Source organism: Populus alba, chromosome 5 (genome assembly GCF_005239225.2).
Source record: "Populus alba chromosome 5, ASM523922v2, whole genome shotgun sequence".
In the NCBI taxonomy this organism is placed as follows: Eukaryota; Viridiplantae; Streptophyta; class Magnoliopsida; order Malpighiales; family Salicaceae; genus Populus; species Populus alba.
In genome coordinates this window covers 15,605,909-15,621,547 of record NC_133288.1, presented here as the reverse complement: position 1 = coordinate 15,621,547, position 15,639 = coordinate 15,605,909, and the positions used below count along the sequence as shown (strand labels likewise).

The following is a 15,639-nucleotide window of genomic DNA, read 5'->3' as shown; positions in this document are numbered from 1 at the left end:
GAAAACCCAATTAAGGTCTTCTTCAACCAACTTACATTCCAGAGTAGACATCTATCTTCAAGCTATTTAAGCTTTAGTTGGGAAGATGTTTTGGACTCCATAAGCACCAAAAGGTTGCAATTCATGCTAGATAGGTTAGGGGCATTAACAAAAACAAAGAGCATATCTTGAAGGCATATGAGGTGTGTGTTAATTACTATCAATATAGATAGGTTGGGGTGCTCCACCAACTTTGAAATTATTAATCATAGTAATAAAGACACTTGGTTTTTGTCACAAAGTTTAAGGCTAGAGATTTTAAAAGATTTTAATATACTTAGAAAAAGGGGTTACTATGAATTCTTCCTCTCCACATAACAAGAAAGGCCATAATTGTTTTTTTAAAGAATATATATATTAAAATAAAATATTAAATGACAAAACCAAGTGTCTTTATTATATGATTAATATTTCAAAGTTGGTGGAGCATCCCAACCTATCTATATTGACAATATAAGTAAAAATTAACTTAAATAATAAAAAATATAACATTAGACAATTACTATGACTAGCTAGTTTATTATCTTTCTTCAAATTTGGAGAGTTAAAGATTGGTGTAGAGGTCTTTAAAGGGGGGTGAGGTTCCACACTAGTGGCCTATGCCTCTTAGAGAGTTAGGGACTGGCGCAGAGTTAAGGACTGGTATCAATCAGGCCTATGCCTCTTGGCATGAAAATGAATCTATTCATCATGAAGTTGAGAAGAAGAAACTAGTGAAGACGTTATAGTTGCAAAAGAGAATGAACTAATGAGAGCCATAATAAGGATGTACAAGTGACCATAAAAAAAGAAGAAGCTTACTTGTGTTCAAAGTAGCAACTTTGGAATAACACTAAGGAAAATAGGTAGTTGCCCATAACACAATGAATAATAAAGGACCACCAACCAACCACAAAATAGTGTCCTCGATAGCATGGTTTAGACTATTAAACACCATACTGAAAAATATAGGAGTTAGAGCTAAAGGTTCATTGTGAAAAAAGAAAAGCATGGTCAAACCAAAGTAACTGTTACTAATGACCATCCTTTGCAAACTACCAGATACCTATAAATCCAAATTATATATAACCCAAATTCCATAGCTTTAATATCATTATCTCGAAGAAGCTTTAAAGCAAACTTCTCAAAAGACTCTTCAGGCTTTACAAACATTAGTAGCTTGCCTTCCTCTTTTAATTTTGCATTAATCTACTTGTAACTAATGGTATAAACAACTGACATCAAATCAAATTCAATAAGGAACATCCAGTTAAAGATACAACATCTTATAAGATAATGGTTAAAGGACCAGACCTAGTGTGAAAATAATTAAAGCTGGAATCCTATAAGGTCAACATTACAGATAGAATAATAAGGTTCATATCAGGGATATGATTTAAACTAAGGTCAAAACAAATATCTATTTGTTGTTTCTTCCACTTTGCTCTAATAGATATATCCTTTAACAAAGAGGCATAAATGTTATTTAAAATGATTATTGGAGAAGGCCATGATTTGGTTGGGTTAGCTTTTTATTTGGAAACAAATTCCTAATTAATTTAGGAAGGGTCAATTAAATGAAAACAAAAAGGGATGTTGTGGTTAGAAAAGTTTAAAATTTCCCTTTTGATAACGAGAGGGATTCTTGATGTGTCTAGATCCACTTGAACAACTAGACCTAATATATGTTAGGGTTGATCATCTAGGTTTGTCATAGGTTGGAAAGACCTAGTTTTTTTGACATAAGAGGTAAGAAGTTCAAGGTAAAAAATATCTTTTGTAAAGAATCAAGTAAGAATTCTTTAAGGTAGGTTATAATCCATCTATGGAGATAAAAGAGTAGGAACATGATCCATGGTGAGAGTGATTGCTTGATTGAGGGTTTACTCTTGGTTAATTGCAATGATGAGGAAGACAAAAGGTAAAAAGTAAAAGAGAGATAATAATAAAAATGAGTAAACGGGTATATGAATAAGAGTAAATAAAAAAAGAGTCAGTCGGACTTAAAATTCAAATTCAAATTCATTTTGGAAAAAGTATCCATCATTATTCTATCATTCATATATGGTAAACAAAAATGAGTGTTTAGAACTTGATATAGATTTGATGTAAAGTTTAAAATTTAAATCTCAACATACTCATTAATTGAGATTACGCATTAATTTTCATTCACTAATAGGTAATTTTTTTTTGGGATAAGTGTTATACTATAAATTTGTATGGAAAATGGATAAAGAGAGTTATAAGATAACTATTTGATAATTAAGAGAAACATAGAAGACAAGGGTCACCACATATATAGAATAAGGAATGTGTATATAAGCAAGTATAAGAAGTCACGTAATTAAAAGGCATCAATAACTCTTATGAACATGAGATCGCGGAAAGAACTTTAAAAGGTGGGAAGTTATTAACAATTGACAAACAGTTAGTGAAAAACCTTAAAAGGTGGGAGGTTATCGACAATTTACATAACTTGATTGATTACATAAGTTGGATTGCAAGGAACAACTTAGAAACAAATCAAGAATTCAACAAAAATTCAAATAACTGCATTGTGATTTTATCAAGTTCTTATGATCTTTTAAACCTGAAACCTATCGATGATATAATAACAGACGATAACTTTGTAGATGATAATCAATTAGGCTTTCAATTTCATTTGTAATAAGTAGGCTTGCAATTTTAATTCCGTAAACCAAAAATACCAAAAAAGATCTATTATCTAGGAGTTCCAACTTGTGGATGTAATCATAGCATGAATCACTCTATAAATGTAAGTATTCATTTTTTATGTTATTGAATTTACTTTACATTCAAGTTATTTTAATTATTTGGTTACCTCTTTAGTTGAATTACTGTTTGTGTTGTTTGTGTGGAAGTGGACTTAATCATAATTTTACTCGTGTAACTTTGTAATATAAATTTGAAATTATATGAGTAGGTCTGAGACTAAATCTAGAGTTTAAATCAGTTAACTCAAAACTCTGATTTTAAATCGCAAGGTCCTCACAAGCACAAAAGAATCTACATCAAACAGGAACCATCCTTCTCAATCTGTCACCACCCTTGCATGATTTAGGGATATCCCCAAGCATGAAAATTTTGGATCCATATTATGTTTTTCTAAGGGGACTTCGGAGTTTTTTTTGTGGCTAGGCTTTACAGAGAACAGTAGAGCCTACCTGCTGGGATCTTAATTTTTGCAATTTGTGGAGAACATCTGAAGAAGTGAAGATTGATCGTGGTTGTGCATTAGCTATTCCTCCTATTTGTATTTCCAACGTTTATGAGTTCACATCACTACATCAGTCTCAACTTTGCTAACTAGTGAAAAAGGTTCTTTGTGCCATGAAATCTCACTGGAGACCTCTTATGGCAAACAGGATTAAAAAAAAGTTCGTTTCGGAATGAAAACTATTATTTATTCCAGAATCACTCTGGCAATATCGACTCCCTATACTATATCTACCGTCAAAAATTGTTCAATGAACTTTCGCATTCTCGCAAGTTTCTAAAAATTTGCCTCGGAGCTGCCCTTTTTCCGTAAAAGATTCACATTCAAACACAATTTCTTCTTCGCAGCCCATGAAAATTATTATATGCACACTACCCTCATGATTTAAAGCAAAAGGTTGTGAAAGCCCGACCTCCAAATCTTTTTATTATTTTCTGAAGTGTCTTAGCTTAAATAAATAGTGTGTGGGAGGGAATGCATAAAGAGATGTGAAAAATTGAAAATTCGTCGAATATTCTTTCAAGCCTGGATGATACCAGAAAGTTAAAAAGAAATCCCACCAACACAATGTTAAATTTAATTAGAATGGTCGATAGTTTGAAGAAAGCGTCAATATATGCTTCCTTGCTTTTACAAGCATATTAACATAAAAATACATGCGATCGAAGATTTTGCGGCACAACCAGTTTTTCAATCTCTCTTTATTCTTATTCTTTGTTTTCCACGCTGTTAAAAGACGAGTCTACATGAATGAACAACACCTCAAAAGTCTATGGGGGCTATCATAATCCAAATTTGTGATATCATACACACGCAATTAATTTGAGACACCATAAATTAATAAATAACATGAATTCTATTATACTACTTATCAATGTCAATTCTCTTCATACAGTAAAAAATAATCACCATTCTTTACCCAGTAATAGTTAGACGAGGGTTATTTTCTTAAAAGAGATGAGATTATAGTTTTAGGGTAAAAGGTGTAAAACTTTAATGAACTACTAGTCAAAGATCTATGAAAAAAAAAAAAATATATGCCTCCCTCTATTTTTTTTTCTTCAATTTTAAAAGTTAAGATACGAGAATCATGCGCATCTCATATGCTTGAGCGGAACACTAGTTGGATGAAAATTATCATGCTTCACCTACTTGGTCAAGCAAAAAATTAAACTATCTGGCTGCATCTACTTGGGTTTAGTTTATATTCCCCAACTTTCTTTATCCCTACATTATTTAACATGTAAATATCTTTTGTAATTTTGCATGACTTACTATTTTCACACCTTATTACTTGTATAAATCATGATACATTCATCAATTTTTAGAGTGTTAGAATTCCCTCTAAATAACAATTTTGTCCCAAAATCTCAGTGTTCAAAACTCAAATCCAGCTCCGAGTATTAGTCTTTGTTCTTAGGTTTTGTTTCCTAAGCCGTGACTACCCAAATTATATGGTGAAATTGAATCCAAAACATTCATGATCGTTCTTAATTCCCACAAGGAGGTTCCTGTAGTTCTTGGCCAGAAGAAAGGGCAACGCCATATGCACAAAAGGGCAGTATACCTTCGAAACAGTTGTCCTCACATCAGAAGTGTTGTCACTCCACTGAAGGGGGAGAAAAAAAAAAAAGAAAAAAAAGAGGCAAACGGGCATTCCATTTTGAGAATTAATCCCCCATGAAATAAATCAAATTCCTTGATCGCAAGAACATGATTCTAAAAACTGGCCAGTTCAAAATAGGCGTCCAAACCCAATTCCATACGAGAAGCCAGTCCTTGGCAATACAGCAACAACCCAAGCCTGTTTACATGTCATCGTCATCAACTAAACTTACCGATTTCCATCTTCTTCTTGATTGCCTTTTGACCATGATATATAAATGAATCCAGTATGCCAGAAACAGTGAAAACACCTGGAGTATAAGAATAATCAGCCATTATTAACACACCTAATCATGAAATATATTAATATAAATGCACAAAAAAATAAAAAATGCCACAGATTTGAGAACTTTATATCATTGTTTCTTGAATCTGTTGTTTCAAAATGCAAACGGACATTACTTTTCTTTTCCTATACATTAACCTTAGATTCTATCAAACATATAGCGCAAGTTATGAAAAAGACTAACACAAGTAAAAAAGGGAGCTGGGAGCATCGATTGGATTTTTTAAGAAATAAAATATTACCTCCAACTATGGCACACACATTTGTTAGGAAGTGTAAGAACGAAACATGTTCTTCTGTGAAAGTCACCTGCAAAATGCAAATCAGATGTAATCACTAGACCAAAAAACCTCTGAAGTGAAAAAAAATCAGTGGCTTGCGCTAACTCTTGAGCTCATTTAGTAGGCTAAAAAAAAGCCTACCTTAATTGGAGAAAGGTCATAAAAGAAGAAAACTCCTGGAAGGGACTGAAGGCGACCTATGTCTGTGCCCCTAAAATGTTCAGTCACAGAAAACTGGAAAAAAGAATTAAAACTTGTTATATCACTTTAGATGATTTGAGACAACATATCAATGAACACTTATTGGACTGTGATCACACCTGATTTGACTGGATAGTGTGTCCACTCACATCTGTGTATACAGTAGGTACTACCTGCAAAATAAAGAGCCTGTTTGGGTAAAATGCTTGAGAACTGATTGCATTTCCTTAATTATGACCACTAGAAAGGAGAGGTGACAAAAAGAAACAGGAGAGGCATTTGTCCTGAAGAATAACCTTGATGAAATACTGGTACATCCCACTTGGTGTTTCTTGTGTCCATTGCACACTGAAAGTTACAAAAATGAGTTTGACATTCCAGCATATACAATTTAATACACAGGAAAGAGGATAAACAAGTCAATCTTCAAGCCCAACAAATGGGTAGATGAAACCAGGATGCATGGAGAAAATTACCCATCAAGAGGATTAACAACACCTGGAAAATATTCTCCGAAAGTCAGCCTATTAATCTTGTGAGTTATCTGTAGCACATTGTTCACATTAATCAGATGGTTTGTTTAGCATAGCATGATGAGCAATTAAGAAGTGATTGATAAGTTCATATTCCTTGGCAGACACAAGCTCAGTAATTGATATTCAACAGAGATGGCCAGAAGAAGTAGAATCATGGCTTACATTAAAACTATCCTTCTGAAATGCCAGCAGATCATGCACGTGAACACCAGATTGCTGAAAACTCTTCCCAGGTGCAAAATGAAAATTTCCAGCCACCTTGTTAACTTCTAAGAACCCATAAATGTTGCATCCTTCACCCTCTTCATCTTTAATCTTTTGGAGAAATCCCTCTCTTTTGCACTGAATGTTACATGTAAATCAGAAAACAAAACCATAATTAGAATAAATGAAAATATTTTTGTTGTAATTTGTTATTCAAGGAGAGCAGATGCTATGATTTTAGACTGATACACCACCAGAAGTCATCAGTTCACATATGGAACGAGAAATCTCAAGACAGACAAACACAAGACAACATTGAGACACGCAGCCACACAACACAAAAACATAGCCTGTAGCTCAAACTTGGAAGTATTCCCAGGCAACACCAGTACTCAAAATTCATAGTTGACTATGTATTGAATGTTTTCAGAGCATTGAGAGATAGATTTTCTATCATGTTAGTGGTGTTGCAACTAATAATTGTGCAGGAATCGCCCACTACAATACTACTATTCATTATCCCAAAAGGAGGAAGAAAGGGAGATGGTAACCTAAACGTTAATTTTTCTTGGTTACAGGTACAAAGTAAACGACAGCAGGAAAGGCCAACGACGAAGCATTAGCAATATTGCCAATTAAGATACGGATCAGAGAACCATAAAGTTAACATATGCAAGAGTCTTAACCGCATTCATCCAGTTTGTTCTTGAAAATTGAATCTAGAACTCCAATAAATAATGTAACAATAAAGTACCTGGTCCATTAAATCTGGATTTGTCACCGCCCAACCTTTCTTTCGATATGCTTCACGAACTTCCTCACAAGAATTACAGCAGTCTTCATCTGACTGCAATACAAAAGGAGATATAATGGGGAGTAAAACTACGGGTTAGATAAAGAATATAATAGACATGTGACTGTTCCTAGTTGCAAGGAGACAGAACTCTGATTTTATCCAAAAGGAACTAGAAAGACAAAATACAGGCTGCAACAAAGAAAATAACACATTAGAGAAATAATGGAGAAACTAAGGTCTGCCAGTTGCACAATAAAATCAGAAGCAGCTAAAAAATTATTACTACAAGCAGCTAGTTCTATAAGATGCATTTAGCCAACAAACATGATACAAGAAAAAACTCCAGAAAAGCATTGAGTGAAAAAGTGTTCTAGAAAGTAAACGTGTCCAGGTGAACAAAAATATTAGAGTTCTGAGTAGATTGTTCCACATGTATGCAGTTTAATAATAAATATGAGATGAGACAGTTATTTCTTAGCATTGATGCTAGACAAACTTACCGCTTCCGCACCATAACAGGAGCCACAGTATGTCTCGTTGTGCTCAAGCCTGCCACCATGCCTCTGCAAAGGCTTTTCAATCTGTGCCAAGCACGAAAAGGAGTCACACAAGTAAGGGTGGGGAAGGGGAGGGGATGGGGTACAAGTTGTTAAGAGTCCAAGAATGATATTGTCAACAGCGGAGTAAAGAAAGAAATAGCCAAATTGCACTTATGAAAACAACGGAGAATTATAAACATTGCTTGAAGATCAAGGAGATGAAGGAGAAAAAGCTCCTCTGTAAGAAAGCACAGCCTAACATTTCTATTTTTCTACCCCTGGCTTGTAAAATACGATTAGATCCAACTAAGCTCCACAAAGCCACAAGACTAATAAAACACTTACAATCAGCTATCTATATCTCCGACAAAGGACACCAATGTCAGATAGCCAATGGCAAAGTAGAGGCCCCCTTGAATGATACCAAGCCTTAACTTCTATCATGCTATGCATGCTTCTTTTTTTTTTTTTTTTTTTGTGTGTTAAGCAATACATACTTTCAAAAGACAGGATTGGTTCTTTTCGTTGGTAATTTATTTTCATTTTTAAACCCTTGCCCGGCTCCTCAAATGACTCAGAAAAACAAGATAGATTCTCTTCTGCCATTCACATCAGTCATCGCACAAATTAACATAACCCTAAAACTAGCAGAGATGAGCTTTGAGTAGACAAAATACTGCTGATTACGTGATGAATTCACACAAAAATTAGCACTTGAAAAAAATCAAAGTTAATTGCTCAAACTCAGATCAATTCACGGATCACAAACATAGAAAGTTTAAGCAAAACTGAATACCAACCTTTGGGGCACCAATTCCATCTTGCCGTGCTTCTATTACATTTCCATGAAAATCTAGTCTTTTCTTAATTATATCATGTTTCTGCAAGGCATCAAAAACAGAAAATTTAAAACTTAGGAAACAACCAGGTCAAGAGCATGAAGCGAAGCGGAGCATATACATGCAAGTATATATATATATATATACAAAAGGGTGAGGTCTTATGGTACATACTACATCAAGATGTTGCTCTCCACTAATATCCATGGCATCAAGGCTAAGAATAGAGCACGGAAGAGCGGGGAACGTGACATCAAACTGCAGTTTCAAGCATCACATGAATCAATTACTAGAGCAATTCATCCAAGCAAGCGTATTAGGAGCAATTGATACACATTGAAAAGAGCATTACATTGATACGTAGAGTTTCTCCTCTCGAAGTATCCACCACTAGTTTTGTTTCAGTTACCGCATGAAGATATAATCCTGCAACAATAAATTTAACAAAAATAAGAACACCAATAAACACAACAAACAGTACAAAATTTGAAAATAAAATACAATAAATCCAACAAAAACCTAAACCCCATCCCATCAATTTCTCAAAAACCAATCATCAAAGCTACCATACTCAAAGACGAATAATAAGCATAAATAAAAAAATGAGCAAAAATAGGAAACATACCGAGCTCGGAGAAGAAGAGGAGAAACATAACGATAGAGGAAGCGAGAGTAATAACACCACCGGAAAGCGTACGGCTGTAGAAATCCTCGTTGATTTTTGGATATGCATCCAAATTCCTTAGCTTGCTCATTAACCCCTCCATTTTCTCAATACTTAGATCGATACTTCTTTTTGTATTTCTTATTCGTAACCTAATCTATACAAACCCAAGATTTCATTTATTTAGGTATAAAGAGAAGGTGCAAATCTAAATTATGAGCTGCTTAAACGCCTCGCGTCTTCGATCTTATTGGTTTATTAAGGAGGCGTTGAAGGATTTTTGAGATCTCTCTCTTGTTTCTTTTCTTTTCTTTTCTTTTCCCTTTCCTTCAACTTTCACCGATACGGATACGTATGTCCCGCGGGCGGTAATTACGCTCTACGGATTAGTGCTCTTCTTTCTACATACATATATCCATTTTTTTCGTCTTTGTTTTTTCGTCTTTTTTTTTTTTTTTGTCTTTCACGTCTAATTGAGTGTTTGACAACGTGAAAAATGTGTGATAATATATATATATATATAAAAGTGCATTGGAATTATAAAAAATATTAATTTAAAATTCTTTTAGAAAAAACAATTTAAAAATAATTTTGAAATATAAAAACTACTATAATATGACATTAAAAATCCTTTTAATTATTTCCTTTTTTACTATATTTTTTAAATATTTTAGTATTTTTTTTAGGTAAATTGGACTAATTTTTTTTATGGTTATTATAAATTTTTATAAATTAAGTTTATATTCCTAATTTTCATGAATTTATATTTAGAAGTGAATGGATAATATATAGACTATGAGTGTCATGATACCTTTAAATATCAAGTCTAATTTTCATATATTGTATAACTATTAAATTCTAGCTATCATTTTTCTGCTCTCCAATAAAAATATAAAGTTATTTTTTATTATGTTAAATAAATTTAATAAAAAGATAACTAGTTAAAAATATTTCTAAATAAAGTAAAAATAATTCACAAATTATTAAATATGAAGACAAAATAAATATAATATGTACAAATTAAATTGATTTGATTAAGTTCGTGATATTAATTTTTTTATCCATTATTATTTATAATTCTACTTTTATAAGACTTCGACGGTTGAGTGGAATTACAAATATCCTATGTAGCAACAATCGTAATTACTTTACCTAATACGTAATGTTTACCTTTTTACCATCAAGTAGTCTTCAAACTCATCTTCTATGTACTTATTATATATACGGTAAAAAGTAGCCGTAAGTAATAGACATGTAAATTACTAGTTTAGAGGCGGTGGTATTTATCGGCATGTTGAATATTGGTGACGGAAAAACCGAGGCCCAAAAAGCTGTTTGTTTGTATACAGTTCACAGTTTTGAAGCCCAGTCTATAAATCCGAGACTCAGCTAATTCGAGGGTGAAATCAGATTAAATAGAAAAAAAATTAAAAAATTAAAAATTTGATGTGATTCAACTGACCCGATAAATTAACCCGAGTCTTGAACCAATCGAGTCTACAAACTACTATGGTGTAGAACATTTATAGGATTTTGAGTAAGGAATAACAAATCAGATAGAGGCCCATAGAAAGATACAGAGATTTGGGCTTAATCCATTCAACCTGTGAAATTGAAACGTGATCTGCAAGTGGCATAATTGGATTACTCCTGAGAGAAAGGCTTTTACTACCATCTAACAACCTGTACCCACGTGTCATTTCAACTTGCACAATCTCTTCTAGAAATTCAGTCTTTTTTTTTTTTTTAAGGATTTATATAGCATGTTTATTTTTATATTTTAATTTTAAAAAAAAATAATTTTTTTATTTTTTAATATGATTTTAATATATTAATGTTAAAAATAAAATTTAAAGACTTCATGGGATGTAAAAAAAACAAATGTATTCTTTGAAATACTGGTATACTTAGAAATATGTTGGATGTGTCATAAAATTAAACAGGTATATATACACAAATATTTAATTTTTTAAAATTATATGATGAAATATAATATCCAATTAAAATATTTTGATAAAAAATAAAATAATTATCTGTTTTTTTTTTTGAATTTGATTTATAACGATTTGATTTATTTGTGAAATGAAGTCATGATTCATATGATCTTATATTTATAACAATACATCTTAAATATCTCATCTCTATCATCAACATTTCATTGGTAAAAAAACATATAAAAATCCATTTATTTTCTATGTCATTTATTTTTAATTTTATTTCATCTTTTTATATAAAAATAAAATAGAAAATTATATATGTCAAATTTTAATTGGTAAATTTTTTTTGTTTCTACGAATATTTCTCGAGACAAATTCATTTATATTTAAAAATAAGTGTGCATGTCTCTAAAATATGGTTGAGAGAGTTTTATTTTTTAAATATATTTTATTTGCTAAAATTTGATCTAATCATATTAAATTTTCACAATAAATTAATATAAATATTTTTGTTATGAAAATAAAATATAACCTTTAATATTAAAGATTTATAGATCAATTTTAATTGAAATTTATCAAATTATATCTCGATTTGAAACAATTTCAGATTTTATGTATGAAATAAAATGTATCTTTATACATGAATAGTAAAAAGCAATTTTGACTGGTCATGTAGAAATTCCTTTTTTATCTAAAATGATTACCAATCATGCAATCCGCTTGCGGAGTAACGGTTGATAAGTTATGATTGATGGAAAATCTTGATTATTTTTCTTTCTCCTGCCTTGCATTCAGATGTTGTTAATTGCTTTCTCCCCAGTAACATTTGTGACATTGACAACAATGCTTGACTTTTCTAATCCATCCAGGTACATGCTTCTTTCGACAATTTTCCAGATCTGTTCAAATGGCTTGCTTACCTGGCAACGCGACATGGACTCTACTATTGGTCAGTAAACTGGGTTTTTTCTTTTTTTTTTTCTCAAATAGGAAAAAGCTTACACGTATCCAAAACCTCTGTAACAAACTTCATATTAGAAATTGATTTTCCATATTCAGCAGAGCGTCTGTCGCGAAAAACACTCCAAGGCTGGTCATAGCATCCCCACCAAGATCTAATGGCTTTCCTGTAGCAACAACAGGCGAGTGCCCCTTGCCCCATTCAGAATTAACAAAAACGCTAAAAACTGTGGAGTTTTACTGTTACTGTGAAATTACCATGTTTTTCTTGAGTGGAAAAGGATGAATCTGTGAGGGTGGAGATGTTTCGGTCTTTTTCACTGGACATTTGCTTGTTAAAAGATTCTACGGCGTGTTTATGTTTTTAAAATTTTTCAGCACATCAAAAATATTTTTTTTACCTCAAAGTTAATGAAATTTAGAATCATCAATTAACCAAGAGTTTTTTTAAAATTTTTATAAGCTTCTTAACAATAAAAATATTTAGTTGCTCTTAAAATAAAAAAAATTATTAGACTATTAAATAAAAGGTTTTTTGGGTTTTTAAATATCCATGTATAGTGAATGTACATCTTTAACCTTGAAAAAAAAAATTTGCATTTGAGATTATTTTTATACTTTCACATAGGTATTTTGCGTGATTGCTAGCGTTAAGAGAGATATTTTGATGTTGTTTTTGAATCTTTTAAAGATAAAAGCTGTTTGACGCATGCTCAACATGCCACAACAAGTGCGTGACATTTGGGCCATTCAAGCGACATGTGAGATGCTACCCAGTGGCCAAAATTACCTTTCGACCGTCTTTTTAGATGCGCCACTATGTCTTTTTCCATGTGAAGTGGCATGTTGTAGCTTATAATAATTAGATTGTTGTTGATGGTTGTTTGATTTTTTACCCTTTCTTTTCTCTCGCTTGACAGATAATGTACAACATTGTCTTATTTATTTGTTACTTTTCAATTTTGGTCCTTTTCTTTTAATTTCTTATTTCATTTATAGATTCTTTTTTCTTTTCAACCTAGTCCTTTAATTACAATATATATATATATATATATATATATATATATATATATATATAATTTCAATCTTCATTCTTTTAATTTTTTATTTCGTTCTTATTCCTTTTATATAAGTTTTTCTTTCCAATTTAGTCATTCAATTGCAATTTTTTTATATGTTTTTCATTTCGGTCCTCATTTTTTTTTAATTTTGTTTGCACTTTTGTTGAAGTTTTTTTGGCTTTTAATTTCATCATTCAATCAAATTTTTGTTGTTTTATTTTTTTCAACTTGACCCTTATTCTTTTGATTTATTTTTTCTTTTATTAAAGTTATTATTCAATTCAATTTAATTCTCCAATTGAAAATTTGTAACCTCTAATTAATGTTTTTTTTTTCACCTCATTTTTCTTATATCTTTTTGTGTAATTGATTTTTTTCTTTCTAGTTTCATCTTTCAACATTTAATTTGTTGGGAATTTAGCTTTATAAAATTTTATTGTTTCACATTAGTTTTTTTATTTTTTAATGTTGGTTTTGTGATTATCTTCAAGTTTTTTCTATGAGTTTATTCTGGTCTTATGACTTAGATACATGTCTTTTTTTTTTTTTTTTTTTTTTTTAATATAAGGTTTCTTTAGTTGTTCTATTTCTGTTTTATTTTTCAAGATATTATTGTAATTCATTTATAATGTTTGTTTTTATATAAATGAAGTTTATTTTCTTAAATAAAAAATATATTTTTTTAAAATAATATTGTTGATATGTTCGACCTAGCTTAATATTTTTTTATGGCGTGAGTTTATTCAGTTAGTTTCATTTATATTTATCTTTTAAATCATGAGTTTTTTAGGGTGTAAATTTATCTTTTATTAATTTAAATAAATAAGTTTAGCAAGCACAATCGGGTCAGTGCCTTATTTTATATGATTAAATATCTTGATATGCATAATCTCTCAAGTTTTTAGTTTTTTTCTTGGTTATTGTTAATGACTTTTTTTTATTTACATAAATAGTTATCGATTTATTTAATTAAATACTTTCAATTTATACTTTAAAGTTTTTAATGTAAAAAAACACATTAAAACGACTTGCATACCTGTTATTTTGTTTAATTTTTTTTTTGTAACCCACAATGAAACACAGGTTAAATGGCTACTCTATGCCATTGTGAATTAATCCGAATGTCTGGGGTAGGAACATCCCTGTGAGTTCCAATAAGGTCACATATTTATTTCTTGTTCACAACCAATCCCACCTTTTACTTCAATTGTAATCATGGTTTGAACAGGATAAAATTAACTCCCCCCGTGAGCCTATTCCAGAAGAGGAAAAGTTTTTGTGCAGTAGCTGACAAAAAAGGATTTTTTTTTCTTTGCAATCAGGAAAGGGTCCCTAGTCCCCCCCTCCCTTTTTTTTTTTTTTTTTGTGTGTGTGCATAACTGCTGTTTTTTTTTCCCTTGCACAACCTCCATGCTTATTGCTATTTGCTAATATCTTTTAATTAACTTGCACTTTCCATCCAATAATTTTCCATTCATTCAATGCTTTAAGAACAAGGAAACCGCTGAGGTATAAAATCTCAGGTCAACAGAACTATGAAAAAGAATAGAAATTGTGAACCAGCATTGCTTCATTTCCTCGAGGTAAGATGTTTTCTTTTAAAGTTTAAGATGGGTAGGTCACCCAATTTTGAGATAATTTCTTAAAAAAATATGAAGTTTTCTAAGAATTTTAAAACGGACGGATCACCTGATTTTGAGACCATTCCTTAGAAAAGTGTGGAGTTTTCTAAGAATTTTAAGATGGGCAGGTCACCCGATATTGAGATTATTTTTTTTAGAAAAAGCATGGAGTTTTTCTAAAAAAATCTTAAGATGGGGAGGTCACCCGATATTGAGACTATTTGTTTTAGAAAAAACATGGAGTTTTTCTAAAAAAATCTTAAGATGGACAGGTCACCCGATATTGAGACTATTTGTTTTAGAAAAAACATGGAGTTTTTCTAAAAAAAAAATCTTAAGATGGGCAGGTCATCTGATATTGAGACCATTTGTTTTAGAAAAAGCATGGAGTTTTTCTAAAAAAAATCTTAAGATGGGCAGTTCACCTGATATTGAGACCATTTCTTAGAAAAGCATGAAGTTTTCTAAGAATTTTAAGATGGGAAGGGCACCTGATAATGAGATCATTTCTTAAAAAAACGTGGATTTTTCTAAGAATTTTAAGATGAGCAGCCACTTGATATTGAGACCGTTTCTTAGAAAAGCGTTGAGTTTTTTTTTTTAAAAATTTTAAGATGGGCAGGTCACCTGATATTTCTTTAGAAAAGTGGGGAGTTTTCTAAGAATTTTAAGATGGGTAGGTCACCCGATATTGAAACCATTTTTTTTTTATAGAAAAAGCGTGGAGTTTTTCTAAAAATATCTTAATATAGGCAGGTCACCCAATATTGAGACCATTTTGTTTAGAAAAAG

General features: G+C 31.3%; 1 protein-coding gene across 1 annotated transcript; it reads right to left on the bottom strand.

Annotated features, from left to right (window-relative positions):
- Positions 1-4,898: 4,898 nt before the first annotated feature.
- LOC118030443 (uncharacterized) lies at positions 4,899-9,636 on the bottom strand. The gene is made up of 13 exons (XM_035034555.2): positions 9,229-9,636; positions 8,956-9,029; positions 8,778-8,861; positions 8,565-8,645; positions 7,726-7,806; positions 7,184-7,276; positions 6,388-6,567; positions 6,166-6,233; positions 5,986-6,037; positions 5,809-5,862; positions 5,630-5,722; positions 5,450-5,516; positions 4,899-5,172 (listed from the first exon to the last, which is right to left on the bottom strand). The coding sequence occupies exons 1-13, from the start codon at positions 9,368-9,370 to the stop codon at positions 5,081-5,083; spliced, it is 1,161 nt and encodes a 386-aa protein (XP_034890446.1). The 5' UTR covers positions 9,371-9,636; the 3' UTR covers positions 4,899-5,080.
- Between the last annotated feature and the right edge of the window lie 6,003 nt (positions 9,637-15,639).